Source organism: Gorilla gorilla, chromosome 16 (assembly GCF_029281585.2).
Source record: "Gorilla gorilla gorilla isolate KB3781 chromosome 16, NHGRI_mGorGor1-v2.1_pri, whole genome shotgun sequence".
Classification (NCBI taxonomy): domain Eukaryota; kingdom Metazoa; phylum Chordata; class Mammalia; order Primates; family Hominidae; genus Gorilla; species Gorilla gorilla.
Window position 1 is genome coordinate 42,416,350 of NC_073240.2, and position 17,288 is coordinate 42,433,637.

A 17,288-nucleotide genomic window follows, 5' to 3' on the forward strand; every position below is an offset into this window, starting at 1 on the left:
CTGTGTTAACCAGGATGGTCTCGATCTCCTGACCTCATGATCCGCCCGCCTTGGCCTCCCAAAGTGCTGGGATTACAGGTGTGAGCCACTGCGCCCAGCCCTGTCATCTAGGTTTTAAGCTCTGCATGCAGTAGGTGTTTGTCCTAATGCTCTCCCTCCCCACCGACAGGCTCTGGTGTGTGATGTTCCCCTCCTTGCATCCATATATTCTCATTGTTCATCTCCCACTTATGAGTGAAAACATGCAGTGTTTGGTTTTCTGTTCCTATGTTAGTTTGCTGAGAATAATGGCTTCCAGCTTCATCCATGTCCCTGCAAAGGGCATGAACTCATTCTTTTTTATGGCTGCAGTTTTCATTTTTATCTTTATTTTATTGTAATGCATTATCTTGACCTTGATTATGTTGCCTAATCTTTAAAAAAAATATCTACTATGGTTATTAATGTCATGATCACTACCAATTTTCCTGTTTTGGGGTGTAATGAAAAATTTTAGGCTGTGCCCCAATTTTTAGTTTCTTACAAATATCTTTGATTTTAGGTAGGCATCTTGGAGTAGTTTTTTGAATTTTTGACCATTAATTTTCAGAAGGGTGTCTAGACTATTTACACTATAAGTAGTTCATTTACCTGAGAGTCTAAACATTATAAGTTATCAAACAAAAGATTTATATGCTGGTCATTCCGTTTCTAAATCAAATGGTAATACATGAAGAATTTTTGCTTTAATGGAAGGCAGCTTGTGTGACAGTGCGATCTTAAAAGTGTGCAGATCCCAGTCTCAGTCAATCAATGTGGGCTGATTGCTGTGGATTGTAATGGACAGTCACATCATAGCAATCTTGCAGATAACGTTTGCTGCTGTTTATTGTCAGCTTTAGCTTCTGCTATTTTATTTAAATAATATTATCTTATTTCTCCCTATCTTTTTTTCTCCCCTTTTCCTTTCTTCATTTCTCCCTATCTTTAACTTAACCTGTCTTCTCCCTTTTCCACTTCCATTTTTTTTGTTATTTTCTTGATAATGTAGAAATATTATGACATTTATATTGTGTTCTTTTAACTTAATCTCCCACATTAAAAAAATCTTAGTTCTAGAGTTAAATATATTCAGTGCTTGCAGCTGGTCCTTTTGCTCTGATTTATTTGCCTAGTATTTGCTGGTTGGCTAAGCTTTGACTGTTTTTCTTTCTTTTATAGACATCTTAGTCAAATTTGTAATCTTTTCCTTAATGGAATGGGGTGTTCAAAGGCCAGTGTTTATGGAAACTGACTAGGTAACATATATAGTGAAATTAGCCTGAATTTGGGGGGTAGAGTTGGACTCTGGTCGGGTAGAGTACAGGCACTTCTTCTAAAGGGACAGCTGCATCAGTGGATTGTTGTCATATGGAAAAATGGGCCCAAAATTCTTAGGTCTGCTCATAGTTCAGTAGAAGCTGGAATGGCTATGTGATGTCTCTGAAGTGGTGGCAGCTAATAGTTTTTTGGGCACCTAACTCAAAGCTTTAAAAACACAGCCAAACAAAACATATCTGTGAGCTGTTACTTTTCACCTTGTTTACAGATTCTACATTTGGTGCAAGTTTGTATTTAATCCTAAGGTTTTTAAAATTTATTCAACTACATGCTGACACAGTTTTGTTTTTTTGAAAAACAATTAAATCTGTAATCTGTCTGGTACTTACTTTTCAATGTGTGGAGTCCTGTTTTGGGGTTTTTTTCCTCTATTTTATTTTAGCATATTTTTCTCCCCAACCTTGGCTTCCTTTAAAAAGCCATACTTGGGCCAGGCTCGGTGGCTCAAGCCTGTAATCCCAGCACTTTGAGAGGCCAAGGCGGGTGGATCACTTGAGGTCGGGAGTTCGAGACTAGCCTGGCCAACGTGGCGAAACCCCGTCTCTCTACTAAAAATACAAAAAATTAGCCAGGTGTGGTGGTGAGCACCTGTAATCCCAGCTACTTGGGAGGCTGAGGCAGGAGAATTGCTTGAACCTGGGAGGCGGAGCTTGCAGTGAGCCGAGGTCGCGCCACCACACTCCAGCTTGGGCGACACAGTGAGACATTGTCTCAAAAAAAAAAAGCTGGACTTAAACAGTTTCTAAACAGTAAGTTAATTTGGCTAAATATTTGTAGTAACTGGGTGATGCCAATCCCAGGGCTCTGAAGAGAATGAAAGCATTCTAGGTTCATCTCTAAAATTTGATTCTTGAAATAATTTGTTGAATTTCAACTTAATGTCATATTTCCTTGTCCTGCTATTAACTATAATTTCATTATTTAGAAAACAGCAGTTAAACTTCTTCTGAGCTGAAAACCCTTGAAAAACTAGAAAAGCTTTTTGAATTTGCTTTAAAATTGGGAAAGCAGTGTTGATTAAGCCTGGGAAAATGTTTTACTGTTGTTGGTAGTTTTACTTAAAAATAAGATTCTTAATTTTTCTTTCCGTGGTACTATATTTTTGTTTGCTATATTTGCTGTATCTACATTGGTCTGCTTTTTAAGTCTGTTAGCTTATCTGAAATTATCGTCTGTCTTTGCATTTTAAAAGTGTGTTCAAAGCATTTCTCCATCATTGCTACCAAGTCAATTATTGTCAGTTTTTAAAGCTTTATGTTTTAGAAGAGTTTTAGATTTATAGAAAAATTAAGAACACAGTACAGAGAATACCTGTTTTTTTTTCCCCATTCCTAATTCTCTCAGTATCCAGAATTTCTCCTATTAATATCTAACATTAGATTGGTACATTTGTTACAGTTAGTGAACCAGTACTGATATATTACTATTTAAAGTTCATACTTTATTCAGATTTCCTTAGTTTTTACCCAGTGTCCTTTTTTTTGCATCTAGGATCCCATTCAGGATACCACAAGACTTTTAGTAGTGATGTCTCCTTAGGATCTTCCTGGTTGTGACAGTTTCTCAGATTTTGTGTTTAATGACCTTGACAGTTTTGAAGAGTCAGGTATTTTTATAGATGTCCCTCAGTTGAGACTTATCATCTCATCATATCAAGAGTACATACATTAACATGATTTATCACTATTGATGTTGACCTTGATCACCTGGCTGAGATATTGTCAGTTTATTCACTGTGAAGTTACCCCCCCCTCACTCCCCACCCTCCCTTTCTCTCCATATTGTACTCTTTGGAAGGAAGTCATTATGCTTAGCTCACAATGTGCAAGAAGTTATATTGTACCTCCTTGAGTGTAGCCTATCTATATAAGTTATTTGTAGTTATTTTGCACCAGAGATTTATCTATTTTTCTTTTTAAAAAATTCACTTAGATGAAACTCCATCTCTACTAAAAATACAAAATTAGCTGGATGTGGTGGTGCGCACCTGTAATCCCAGTTACTCTGGAGGCTGAGGCAGGAGAATTGCTTGAAACTGGGAGGTGGAGGTTGCAGTGAGTGGAGATCCTGCCACTGCACTCCAGCCTGGGCAACAGAGCGAGACTGTCTCAAAAAATAAAAATAAAAAATTCACTTATCAGTATGGACTCTTGTCAGTTTTAATGTTTTGTTTTGGTTTTTGGTGGTTGTTTTTGAGACGGGGTCTCACTTTGTCACCCAGCCTAGGCTGTAGTGCAGTGATGTGAACATGGCTCACTGCAGTCTTGACCTCCTGAGCCCCAGTGATCCCATGTCAGCCCCCCAAGTAGTTGGGACTACAAGCACGTGCCACCACACCTGGCTAATTTTTTTTGGTATTTTTTTGTAGAGATGGGGTTTTGCCATGTTGCCCAGGCTGGTCTCGAACTCTTCAGCTCAAGAGGTCTGCCCGCCTTGGCCTCCTGAAGTGGTGGGATTATAGGCATGAGCCATTATGTCTGGCCGGTTTTAATGTTAATCTCCTTTATGAGTAATGACAATATTTCAAGAACTGTCTCCCTCTTCCTTTTTCAGTAATTTAATAAAAATGCTTTAATTTTCCTTAAAATATTTTTTTTTAGAGGTGGGGTCTCCCAGTTTTGCCTAGGCTTGTCTCAAACTCCTGGCTTCAGCCCATCCTCCCAAGTAGCTGGAATTACAAGTGTGAGCCATGGTGCCCTGCAGTAAAAAAAAGAAATTCTGAATGTTACATTAAATTAGTGATTAGCGGCCAGGCGCAGTGGCTCACGCCTGTAATCCCAGCACTTTGGGAGGCCAAGGCGGGTGGATCACAAGGTCAGGAGATCGAGACCATCCTGGTAACATGGTGAAACCCTGTCTCTACTAAAAATACAAAAAATTAGCCGAGAGTGGTGGTGGGCACCTGTAGTCCCGGCTGCTGGGGAGGCTGAAGCAGGAGAATGGCTTGAACCTGGGAGGTGGAGCTTGCAGTGAGTGGAGATCGTGCCACTGCACTCCAGCCTGGGTGACAGAGCAAGACTCCGTCTCAAAAACAAAACAAAACAAAAAAAATTGGTGATTAGCTGGAGTTTTCCTTATAATATGTGCTTTTCTATTCTGTGTTTACTACTTATATAGGTGTTTATAGAACTATAAACATCTTGAGTGTACTTTTGTATTTCAGTGGGTTTAGCTAGCAGTTGGCATTTTTGGCTATATCTTATTGTAGGTGAATCTGCCTTTGCTTGAATCTAAAGGTTATCTCTTTTCAGCTTTATCTTTATGAGTCTTTTTTTGTAATGACATTATAACACATTTTTAAGAAGTAGCTTCTAATATGGTGAAATGAAGCAAAACGATTTAGAAGTATAGTTTAAACTGACATATGTAGACAAGATTTTAGGTTCTAAGTAGGCTCTGGTTGAATAAAAATATAAAAAGATAATAGGTTTTTCACAATATGCTTTCTATGAATTATTCAGCCAAATTATTTTCTGCAAGCTAAAGTTTTTATGCCCGTTTCATATGAAATCAGCTGAGTCTAGGTCTCAGGTGTCTGTTACTTGGGGAAGGATTTTCTTGCGTGACCTCAGGTGATCTGCCCACCTCGACCTCCCAAAGTGCTGGGATTACAGGTGTGAGCCACCATGTCCGGCCTCAGATTTCTTTTTGTTTACCTCTCGTAGGGACTTATTTACCCTATGCTACCTACTAAAAGTCAATTGGGAAAACATAACACTAAAGCTTCTTGAGGTCTTTTTTTTTTTCAAGACAGGATTTTGCTTTTTTGCCCAGGCTGGAGTGCAGTGGCACGATCATGGCTTGCAGTACCCTCAACCTCCTGGGCTCAAGCAGTCCTCCCACCTCAGTCTTCTGAGTAGCTGGGATCACAGGCGCGTGCCATTACACCCAGCTAATTTTTAATTTTTTTTGTAGAAATGGGGTCTTAACCTGTTGCCCAGACTCATCTTGAACTTCCGGGCTCAACCAGTCCTTCCGCTTTGGCCTCCCAAAGTGCAGGGATTACAGGTGAGAGCTGAAATGCCAGGCCTGCAAAATGTCTTTTATCTCTCTGAGATCATCTGCTTTACAGAGAAAGTACAGTAGATTCTCAAAGCATACAACTGAATGTGGTAGATTGGTGTTCATTTTACTGTTGAGAAAACTAAAGAGAAGTTTAGCCCAAGTCATACAATTAAAAAGTAGTAAATACAAGATTAGAAATCATTGTTTTGACTCATTATCCTATATTTCCCGTAGTTGATTGGGAACATGAGGAAAGACTGTTTTATTTGATTGATGTTTTAATCATACTCTGTGATTAAATACAATAAATATGTAATACAGGCCGGGTACGGTGGCTCAGGCCTGTAATCCCAGCACTTTGGGAGGCCGAGGCGGGCGGATTACGAGGTCAAGATTTCGAGACCAGCCTGACCAACATGGTGAAACCCCGTCTCTACTAAAAATACAAAAATTAGCCGGGCCTGGTGGCACATGCCTGTAATCCCAGCTACTTGGGAGGCTGAGGCAGGAGAATCGCTTGAACCAGGAAGAAGGCGGAGGTTGCAGTGAGCCGAGATTACACCATTGCACTCTAGTCTGGGCAACAGAGTGAGACTCCATCTCAAAAAAAAAAATAATGAATAAATAAATATGTAATACAATAAAGATATGTTAAAGAACTGGAATTGCAAACTAAAACAAAATAGCTGTCTTTTTTTTTTTTTTTTTTTTTTTTTTTTAAGAGATGTGGTCTTCCCACCTCAGCTTTTGGGCCTACAGGTGCACGCCACAGTGCCTGGCTTGCCATCTTTTGTTCAGATAGATTTTATGTATAGGATACATGGGGTTCATAACCTACCTAATGTCTTTACCTGTTAGAGAACCAGCACTACGTGAGCTTTTTACTGGAAACTTATGCCTGTGACTTTTAATGGCTTTACTATTATACTTAACACTTAGCTTTCCCCCCCCCCCCTTTTTTTTTTTTTTTGAGATAGAGTCTTACTCTGTCTCCCAGGCTGGAGTGCAGTGGCATGATCTCGGCTCATTGCAATCTCTGTCTCCCAGGTTCAAGTGATTCTGCTGCCTCAGCCTCCTGAGTAGCTACAGGCACATGCCACCACACCTGGCTAATTTTGTACTTGTAGTAGAGATGAGGTTTCACCATGTTGGCCAGGCTGGTCTCGAACTCCTGACCTCAAGTGATCTGTCTGCCTTGGCCTCCCAAAGTGCTGGGATTGCAAGTGTGAGCCACCAGGTCCGGCCGATAATTAATGCTTCACTTTGAACTTCTTTTGGCTTCAGTTTTATTAAAATTTAAGTTAAATACCTTCCCAAAAGATTGCCTCTTAACCTATAAATAAGGAAGTCATAATATTTTTAGGCTTGATTAACCATAAATGTCATTAATAAGAACTAGAGAACCAGTAGCCATAATCAGGCCAGCAGCTTAGTCTATGGTGAGTTTGTGATAGAGGCCTTAGACAGTCTCTGGACCACAAAGAGTTAAAGCACAAGAGATCTGAATTTTGCTGTTTTTTAATTAGTTACCTTGCTTAATAAATTATCACAAACTTAGCAACTTAAAACGATATATTTACTGTATCACAGTTTCTCTGTGTCAGCAGTCTGGGCATAGCTTAGTTGGGTCCTCTGCTTAGGGTCTCACAAGGCTACAGTCAAAATATTGGCCAGGCCTGGTTTCTCAGAGACTTGGTTGGAGAGGGATCTGCTTCGTTTCCCTCAGCTCATTGGCAAAATTTATTTCACTGCAGTTCCAGCAAGATGGATAACTTATGTTATCACATGCACATTATCATACACATCCCATCTCCCTTACCACATTTTATTGATTAGAAACAAATTACAGGCCCTGCCTACCATACTTGGGGTGAGGGGGGTTATACAAATGTGTAATACCAGATGTCATGGATCATGGGGCCGCCTTAAATTGAATCTGCTACAGTTTGTTTTTTTCATTGTTTTTGCTCTTCACTATCTCCTTTCTCTCTCGACCTTACCCCCCCCCACCATCTCCCAGGCACAAGTTAAAAACAAAGAAGGGAGATAATACGATTTGTGATTAATCTATGGAAATAATTTCCTTTTTTCTTTTAGTGGGCTTAAAATTGAATTCAGTGGATCCAACAATGAGCATTGATCTTAAATACTTGGGAGTACAGTTACCTTTGGCTCCGGCTACTAGCTTTCCTTTTTGGAACCTTACAGGAACCAACCCTGCCTCTCCTGGTGAGTATGTAACATTTGTAAAGTCAAACACTATTTTTCTTGAAGTTTACGTTATTTGTAACGTAAGTAAAAAGCTACCTTTATTGGTGACATTTAACATTAGTCTAAGATAGATCTTTTGTCTGTTGTTATAGTTTTGATAAGTGATTTATACACTTACCAAATTAAAGTTTTATTAATTAATTAGGTCCATAATATTGGCCTGCTAGAATTTTGGTCATCTGTTTGACTTTTTCTTTTATAGATGCGGGATTTCCCTTTGTTTCTAGGACAGGGAAAACCAATGATTTCACTAAGATCAAGGGATGGAGGGGAAAATTTCATAGTGCTTCTGCATCTAGGAATGAAGGTAATTAGTTTTTTAAAATTTTGTAAATGTTCTGAAACATGTAGCCAGAAACCTTTTGTTAAAAGTAAGTCTTGGTTGTTTTTCTTCATTCCTTCTCGCCATGGGTTTTTTGTTGTTGTTGTTGAGACTGAGTTTTGCTCTTGCTGCCCAGGCTGGAGTGCGATGGTGTGATCTTGACTCACTGCAACCTCCACCTCCCAGGTTCAAGAGATTCTCCTGCCTCAGCCTCCCAAACAGCTGGGACTACAGGCATGTGCCACCACGGCTGGCTAATTTTTTGTATTTTTAGTAGATACAGGGCTTCACCATGTTGGCCAGGCTGGTCTGGAACTCTTGACCTCAGGTGATCCGTCCGCCTCGGCCTCCCAAAGTGCTGGGATTACAGGCGTGAGCTGCCGCGCCCAAGCCTTCCATGGTTTAAAATGAACTGAAAATACTTGTCTTGCTGTTTTCTGTCTGCTACCCATTTTCCTGTAGTCACAACCCTGAGGTTCAGTCAGGCTTAAATAATTGCTACAGCGTTTTTAACAGCATTTTTGTTATTTCTGTTTCTGCAGTTACAAAAAACATTCTCAAGCATTAGTTTAGAACTGTATACTTCAGAGTTGTATAGTGATTTCCTATAGTCTTATACTTCAAACTAAACTTCTAATCCAAGCATTTTGACTGTATCTCTCTTGGTCTCCGTTCTTAGTGCTTTTCCTTGTTCACTGCATTCGTTTGCAATTTAACCAGTTAAATATGCCAGTTTTCCAAAATACTTTTCTCACCTTTTAATCTTTTCACAGTATTTTTAACAATGTAATTCATGTCTCTGTACTTAATTTTTTTGTTTCTTAAAAACTAAATTTTGTGGTTGGGCATGGTGGCTCATGCCTGTAATCTCCCAGCACTTTGGGAGGCCGAAGCAAGTGGATTGCCTGAGCTCAGGAATTCGAGACCAGCCTGGGCAACATGGTGAAAACCCCTCTCTACAAAAAAATGCAAAAACAGCCAGATGTGGTGGCGCATTCCTGTAGTCCGAGCTACTTGCGGGGCTGAGGTGGGAGGATCACTTGAGCCCAGGGAGGTTGAGGCTGCAGTGAGCCAAGATCACACCACTGCACTCCAGCCGGAGTGACAGAGCGAGACCCTGTCTCAAACAAACAAACAAAAACCCAACTAAATTTTACACCCCTCTTTTTGTGGTCTTCCTTCTTCTCTAATGTTTTGTATCACACTCCAGGCATTCCAGTCTTTCTCCCTCGCTTTTTAAAGACGGGGCCTTGCTCCATTGCCCAGGTTGGAGTGCAGTGGTCTAATCTCAGCTCACTGCAGCCTTGACCTCCTGGGCTCAAGTGATTCTCCCTGCTCAGCCTCCAGAATAGCTGTGACCACAGGTGTGCGCCACCATGCCTGGCTAAGTTTTTGTAGAGCTGGGGTTTGTGATGTTGCCCAGCCTGGTCTTGAACTCCTGAGCTCAAGAAATCCGCCCGCCTTGGCCTCACTAAGTGCCGGGATTACAGGCATGAGCCCCCGTGCTCAGTCTCACTCTCATAAATAATCTTTTGGCATTCTGTTGAGGCCTGCTTTAATTTCTTTTTTTTTTTCCCCTGTTATGTGTTTTTTTTTTCTTTTCTTTTCTTTTTTTTTTTTTTTTTTTTTTTTTGAGATGGAGTTTTGGTCTTGTTGCCCAGCTGGAGTGCAATGGCATGATCTCGGCTCACCGCAACCTCCCCGTCTCGGGTTCAAGCAATTCTCCTGCTTCAGCCTCCTGAGTATCTGGGGATTGCAGGCATGTGTCACCATGCTCAGCTAATTTTGTATTTTTAGTAGAGACGGGTTTTCTCCATGTTGGTCAGGCTGGTCTCAAACTCCGACCTCAGGTGATCTGCCTGCCTCAGCCTCCCAAAGCGCTGGGATTGCAGGAGTGAGCCACTGTGCACAGGCTCCCTGTTACATTTTTACTTATCTTTGGTCTCTTTAATCAGGTCAAAGATTGTCAAAGATTGAAGATTCTTAGGTTAAATACATTGTTAATATAATGTATTTAATAATATACATAGAGTAAGACATAATTTTAGAGAATGGATTTTAATGTTTTTATTGCCCAAGACTAGAGAATGGATTTTAATGTCATTAATATCTGAGACTCATTCTCTTCACTTGGTTTTATTTATTTTTTCTTTCTGAGGAGGGATAGTTTGTTTATTAATGTATTTATTTTTAAAAATTTATTTATGTTTTTAGAGACAGGGTCCTTGCTGTGTTACTTAGGCTGGTCTTGAACTCCTAGCCTGTAGCGATCGTTTTGCTTCTTCCTGTCAAAGTACTGGGATTACAGGTGGGAGTCACTGTGCCCAGCTAAGGGATAGTTTAGAAGATGCACTGTCTTGTAGCTCAATATTCTTGGCCTTTTTTAGTGTTTTTATGGAGATTCATAAATCTGTGCTAGATTTCTTTAAGCATTTTGTGTTTTCTTATTTCTAGGTGGAAATTCAGAAAGTTCACTGAAAAATCGTTCTGCTTTCTGTAGTGATAAGCTAGATGAATACTTGGAAAATGAAGGCAAGCTGATGGAAACAAGCATGGGTTTTTCTTCTAATGCTCCCACATCTCCTGTGGTGTACCAGCTTCCCACTAAGAGTACCAGCTATGTACGAACACTTGATAGTGTACTAAAGAAGCAATCTACTATTTCCCCTTCTACCTCTTATTCTTTGAAACCTCATTCTGTACCCCCTGTCTCTCGAAAGGCAAAGTCTCAAAACAGACAGGCAACTTTCAGTGGCCGAACTAAATCATCTTATAAATCCATTTTACCATACCCTGTTTCACCAAAGCAGAAATACTCTCATATGATTCTAGGAGATAAGGTTACCAAGAATTCTTCAGGCATCATCTCAGAAAATCAGGCGAATAACTTTGTTGTGCCAACTTTGGATGAAAATATATTTCCAAAGCAGATTAGTTTGCGGCAGGCACAGCAGCAGCAGCAGCAGCAGCAACAGGGAAGTCGCCCTCCAGGCTTGTCTAAATCTCAGGTGAAGCTAATGGACCTGGAAGACTGTGCACTTTGGGAAGGAAAACCAAGGACATACATCACAGAAGAGCGAGCAGATGTATCCTTAACAACTCTACTTACAGCTCAAGTAAGTAGCTGCTGTTTTCTGGAGGTATATTAGTGCTTGGCTAGAAAGAGCGAGGTTAGTGAGGGGAAATGGGAATGGTACTTTTTGGCAGGGTGATCAGCTAGTTTTTAGCATTTAGAACCTTCATGCGAACTAAGGCTATGTCTTCCCCATTTGTTCTTTACCAACTAGATACTCAGGTGTAGATTTTTCCTGCCATCAGAGAGAGACAGTACAATTGCACTTTTGAATAACCTGTCTCTCCTGTATAAAGGCAACTGACCATTCTGAAAATCTCTGATTTCATTTTCCAACATATGGGCAAGTACATTGGCTGATCTTGTTAAAACAACTTTGAAAATCGTGCTTTTATTTTTTATTTTTTGAGCCTGGAGTCGGAGTGCAGTGGCAGGATCTCAGCTCACTGCAACCTCCGCCTCCTGGGTTCAAGCTATTCTCCTGCCTCAGCCTCTCGAGTAGCTGGGACTATAGGCACATGCCACTGCACCTGGCTAATTTTTGTATTTTTAGTAGAGACACGTTTTCGCCATGTTAGCTAGACTGGTCTCGAGCTCCTGACCTTAGGTGATCCACCTGTCTCACCTCCCAAAATGCTGGGATTACAGGCATGAGTCACCACGCCCGGCCTGAAAAATATGCTTTTAAAAGATACTAAATCCGAGGAAACTGAAAATTAAAAACCTCTGGAGAGAAACCTTTATCTTTTGTGAAATTTTGTATTAATAATTTTTCACTTATTTATTTTTATTTTTATATTTTAGAAGTTTTATGGCAAGGGATGCAGGAAGGAATTTTTGATCTATTGATGATGTACCTATCTTAGCAGCCTCTGGTGCGTGTGAAATGATGCCACAGCACATTTATTTATTTATTTATTTGTTTTTGAGACAATGTCTCACTCTTGTTGCCCAAGCTGGAGTTTAGTGGCGTGATCACAGCTCACTGTGATCCTCCTACCTTAGCCTCCTGAGTAGCTGGGGCCTGTAGGTGTGCACTACCACGCCTGGCTAATTTTTTGTGTTATATTAAAAATACAAACGGGGTTTTGCCATGTTATCTAGGCTGGTCTCAAACTCCTGGGCTCAAGCTATCTGCCTGCCTCGGCCTCCCAAAGTGCTAGGATTACAAGCATGAGCCACTGCGCCTGGCCTTCATCATTACTTTTTTTACTTTCCATTTTGTAATTCTATGACTGAATTCTGGAACTAAAGATCATCAGATGTTGGAACTAAATGCAGATTATTTTATTCGTTATTAATCCTTCATAAAGACTTTTATTTATGTATTGTCCTATTCTTTTTTTATTAATTACCCTACAATAGGGACCAGCAAACTTTTTCTGTAAAGGGCCAAATAGTAAATATTTAAGGCTTTGCAGACCATACACTCTCTATAGCAGTTACTGAACTCTGCTGTTGTAGTTCTTCAGACGGTATGTGTATGAATTAGCCTGGCTGCATTCCAGTGAAACTTTATGACACAGGCTGGATTTGGCCCATGGGTCTCAACCTTTGTTAATCTTTGCCTTAGAACATTACGTATAATTTATATTGAAAATAAATCCATCCTTGATAGTTTTGCCCATAATTGTCTGTACTAAGCATTAGAATGGCAGATTGTTTAGAGCCCTGGTTATATTCATGTTCTGTCCTTTGAATCTGCATTAGTCCTGTGCTGTTAGTACTTAAAATCAGAGAGTAATGCAGTCCAGTATATGACCATAAGTTGTTGGTGGTGTAGGGGGATGGTTTAGTGGAATTACAATTTTCTACTTTGACTTTAGGCATCCCTCAAAACTAAACCTATCCACACAATCATAAGGAAACGAGCCCCTCCCTGCAACAATGACTTCTGTCGACTGGGTTGTGTATGTTCCAGTCTAGCTTTGGAGAAGCGCCAACCTGCCCACTGCCGCCGACCAGACTGCATGTTTGGTTGTACTTGTTTGAAAAGAAAAGTTGTACTTGTTAAAGGAGGATCCAAAACTAAGCATTTTCAGAGGAAGGCTGCTCATCGAGATCCAGTATTTTATGATACTCTGGGAGAGGAGGCAAGGGAGGAAGAAGAAGGAATCAGGGAGGAGGAGGAACAATTGAAAGAGAAAAAGAAGAGAAAGAAGCTAGAATACAGTGAGTATTAATTGAGAGTTAAAACTGTGCCATATCAGTTTTTGGAAAAGTATGGTTATTTTAGAATAATGCAACCTACCTTAATCCCGATCAATTATCCAATAAGAGCTTTGAGACTTATTCTTATCCTTACATGCTCTTTCTGACGGGCTGTCTGAGATGCACACAAACACACACCTTCTTTAAGTTGAATTGTTCTCTGAGAATTGCTTTTTTGTGCTAAATTTAAATCATACTGTTACTTGGTTCTCTAGAATGCCCTTGACCTTTGAGTTCTTCCATTTTCTGGATTGTGCGCATGTGCACGCACACACAGGTAGACACACGTACGTTCCTTGGAAAGACTATAGATGATCCATATAATGCATCATATTTTCTAAAAGGAGGAGTTTGCGAAAAGACCCTCTGGTCATGGTTGGAGATTTGGGGACAAAGTAGGGGTGTGGTAAAGCTGAACATCATGTACTGTGTTGAAAATTGGGGTTTTTTTTTGGTGGGAGAGGATAAAATATGATGTAAATGTAGACCCAAGTTACATATTATTTCATTATTGATTTTTTTCGTTTCTGTTATATCTTTGTATTTTGTTCAAATGTATTGAAATGATTTTACCGTATAATTGAAACAGGTTTCTTAGTTTATCAGGGGATTAATACTCCTTTTTTTGGCAATTTATGTTTATACTTCCTGTTGCTCTGTGCTCATTTCAGTCAGATGATGATTAATATTTCAGTGTATATTCCATCATAAGGTCATGTTCTGCTTTCCACATCAACAATTGTAGATCTAATTTATAATGTTAGTTTTAATGGCTTCATGTTGTTATAATCCCTTTGGTTGGATAGTTAGCCTTTTTGGGTTTTCTTTATTATAAGCTGTACGGTGATGAACATCCATGTTCAGGATAGGCTGTTAAAAGTGGAATTGCTGTGACAGTGTGTACATGTTAAACATTTGTAGATGTCACTAGATTTGTGCCAACTTCAGACGTATGCCAGTAGTCAGATACTGGATGGTGCCAGTTTTCTGTTCTCTTGCTCTGTTGCCCAGGCTGGAGTGCAGTGGCATGGTCTCAGCTCACTGCAACCTCCACCTCCTGGGTTCAAATGATTTTCCTGCCCCAGCCTCCTGAGTAGCTGGGATTATAGGTGCCCAGCTAATTTTTTTATATTTTAGTAGAGACGGGGTTTCACCATGTTGCGTAGGCTGGTCTTGAACTCCTGAGCTCAGGCAATCTTCCTGCCTCAGCCTCCCAAAGTGCTAGGATTATAATAGGCATAAGCCACTGTACCCAGTTAGTTTTCTTTTCTAACACTGAATATTTTACAACTTTTAAAACTGTCATATGGATAGGCAGAAATTGATATTTTGTTTTAGATTTGTATTTCTTCTATGATAGGTTTATTGACATTTATCATAAACTTTTTTCTGTAAATTGCCTTTTTGAATTCTTTGCTAACTTTTATTGGAGTGTGTTTTTTTCCTTTAGTTTGCAGAAACTTTATATTTTCTAGGTTATAATTTTGTAATTTACATTTTCGTTTTGTTCAAGGTTCCCTCCCCCACTGCCCACTCGCCCCCAGTGAAAAAGCAGTGATAGTTAAACTTGGCAGTCTTTTCTTTTTATGGTTTCTGTCTTTTTTTTTTTTTTCTCTTTTTTTGAGACAGAGTCTCGCTCTGTTGCCCAGGCTGGAGTGCAGTGGCACGATCTCGGCTCACTGCAACCTCCACCTCTTGGGTTCAAGCAATTCTTCTGCCTCAGCCTCCCAAGTAGCTGGGACTACAGGCATGCACCACCACACCTGGCTAATTTTTGTATTTTTAGTAGAGACGGGGTTTCACCATATTGGCCAGGCTGGTCTTGAACTCCTGACCTTGTGATCGGCCCACCTCGGCCTTCCAAAGGGCTTGGTTTCTGTCTTTAAAGTCTTGTTTAGAAAGTCTTTCTCTACCTTGAGATTATAAAAATATTTAATTATATTTCTTCCAGTACTTTTTTGGACTTAAAAAAATAAGTTGTTAATATAGCTGAATTTATTTGATGTGGGATTTGTAGTAGGGAATCATATTTCCCCCAAATGCCTGGCCGTTGTACCATCACTTATTGAGAAATATACTTTTCCTACTGAACTAAAATGTCACCTGTAATATAATAAATTAAAATATATTAATGCCTGGATCTCTTTCTGGCCTCTCCTGTTTTGTGACCAGTGCCAGGGTATTCTTATTTCTAGTTTAGCATTTAAGTGAGATATAGTGTATTTAAATACCTAAATGATCTTTGTGTAAATAAGATTTTAAAGGTTTAAAATGAAGCATAGTGTAGATTTATTAGTTTAGTTCTACCCATATCTCCTTACTGAGTTTACTCCCTTCTTATGCTTAAGACAAGCATTTCCAATTCAAAGCAACAAAAATAAAATACAGAAGCCCACATAAGCAGGAATAGTGCTTACCTCTTAGGCTTTACTGCTTTTTGATTATTGTCTTCATCCTGTGCCCTATCCTTGACTATAATTAAACTCCGATAGCCAATTATCAAAGTATTTTTTTGTTTTCTTACTGGTACAGTTCATTATAAAAAGCAAAGCTTGCTATTCCCTATCTAGGAGCCATCAGTTTTCTTGTACTGTTAGGGAAGGATGAAAAAGGAGGGATGGCCGGGCATGGTGGCTCAGGCCTGTAATCCCAGCACTTTGGGCGGCTGAGGCGGGCAGATCACGAGGTCAGGAGATTGAGACCGTCCTGGCTAACACGGTGAAACACCGTCTCTACTAAAAATACAAAAAAAAAAAAAATTAGCCAGGCGTGGTGGCGGGCACCTGTAGTCCCAGCTACTCCGGAGGCTGAGGCAGGAGAATGGTGTGAACCCGGGAGGCAGAGCTTGCAGTGAGCCGAGATTGTGCCACTGCACTCCAGCCTGGGTGACAAAGCGAGACTCCGTATCAAAAAAAAGAAAAAGAAAAAGGAGGGGTGATATTTTTGTTAACAACTGATATGTAAAAGGAGTAGAAATAGGAAAGAGTTCTTAGAGGTAAACATGTTGCCGATACCAAAAATGGACAAAGAAAAAAATGTAAAAACTGGAAAAGTTGAAATCCTTTAGTATGTTTTGCAAAAAGATAGGTGGAAACTGAGGGTAAAAAAAAGTAAGTTATGAAATTGAGGTATAAGCATTTTATTTAGAATGATTGAGTGTAACCACTAAAAATAAACAAATGTTTAAAAGTAGTCACTTGTCACTGCAACACTGGGTATGATGGAAGACTTGTTTCTTTTTATATTCTTCAGCACAGTTTTTTGTGTGTTTTTATTATATAGTTAATATATAAAAAATTAGTCTTCTCAATGCATAAAATCTCAGCATTTAATACTTTTTTTTTGTCATTGTAACAGACTTAAAAATTTTTTTGTAATGGTTCAATCCATTGCTGAAAAAAAGATGGGTAACATTATTGGACACTGTTATGCATAGCACTCTATGAAGGTTCTGTCATTTAAACCTTCAACCTTATATGATAAGGAAGCTTCATTCTCCATTTTAGAAATGAGCTAATTGAGTGCTTAGTGACTTGTTCTCCAAGGTCATAAAGATACTAAGTGAGTTGTAGGGGACTGCCAAGTCCTCATGCTTTTTCTACCTTGTAAGGTACAATTTCTGAAATTTTAATTCTGCCTCCTTTTTGTAGACCCCAGTGGCCGTTACTTTTATCACCTGCTTATCCTTTGGTTTGTCAAAAAATACTGCTGGCTGTGCAGAGGTACTGTGCCTAGCTGTTGTGGGTAGTACCAAGGGAAAGAATAAAACTTGTCATTTCTGTTTTCTTAGCCCACTTAATATACCTGTAAATTAACAATATAAAGAAAAAAATCAATAAAATTGAGACTTGTAGCCAGACTGAGGAATAAAGAGAACATACTAATTACCATTATTAGGAATGAAAGGTGACTTCAGTACAGACATTGAAAGGATGATATGGCAATATTATGAACAACTTTATGTCAGTAAATGGACAACTCAGATGAAATGGAAAAACTCTTTAAAAGACACAAGCTACAAAACTCACTCAAGAAGAAATAGGTGAC

General features: G+C 39.5%; 1 protein-coding gene across 30 annotated transcripts in view; it reads left to right on the forward strand.

Annotated features, from left to right (window-relative positions):
• MGA (MAX dimerization protein MGA) overlaps positions 1-17,288 on the forward strand; it is a 152,673-nt gene that overhangs the window by 81,999 nt on the left and 53,386 nt on the right. For all 30 annotated transcript variants that reach the window (XM_055363433.2, XM_063698490.1, XM_055363454.2 and 27 more), the window contains 4 exons: positions 7,462-7,593; positions 7,838-7,942; positions 10,412-11,073; positions 12,857-13,202. In XM_055363433.2, coding sequence (XP_055219408.2) covers positions 7,462-7,593; positions 7,838-7,942; positions 10,412-11,073; positions 12,857-13,202 — 1,245 coding nt within the window. The remainder of the gene's footprint in view (positions 1-7,461; positions 7,594-7,837; positions 7,943-10,411; positions 11,074-12,856; positions 13,203-17,288) is intronic.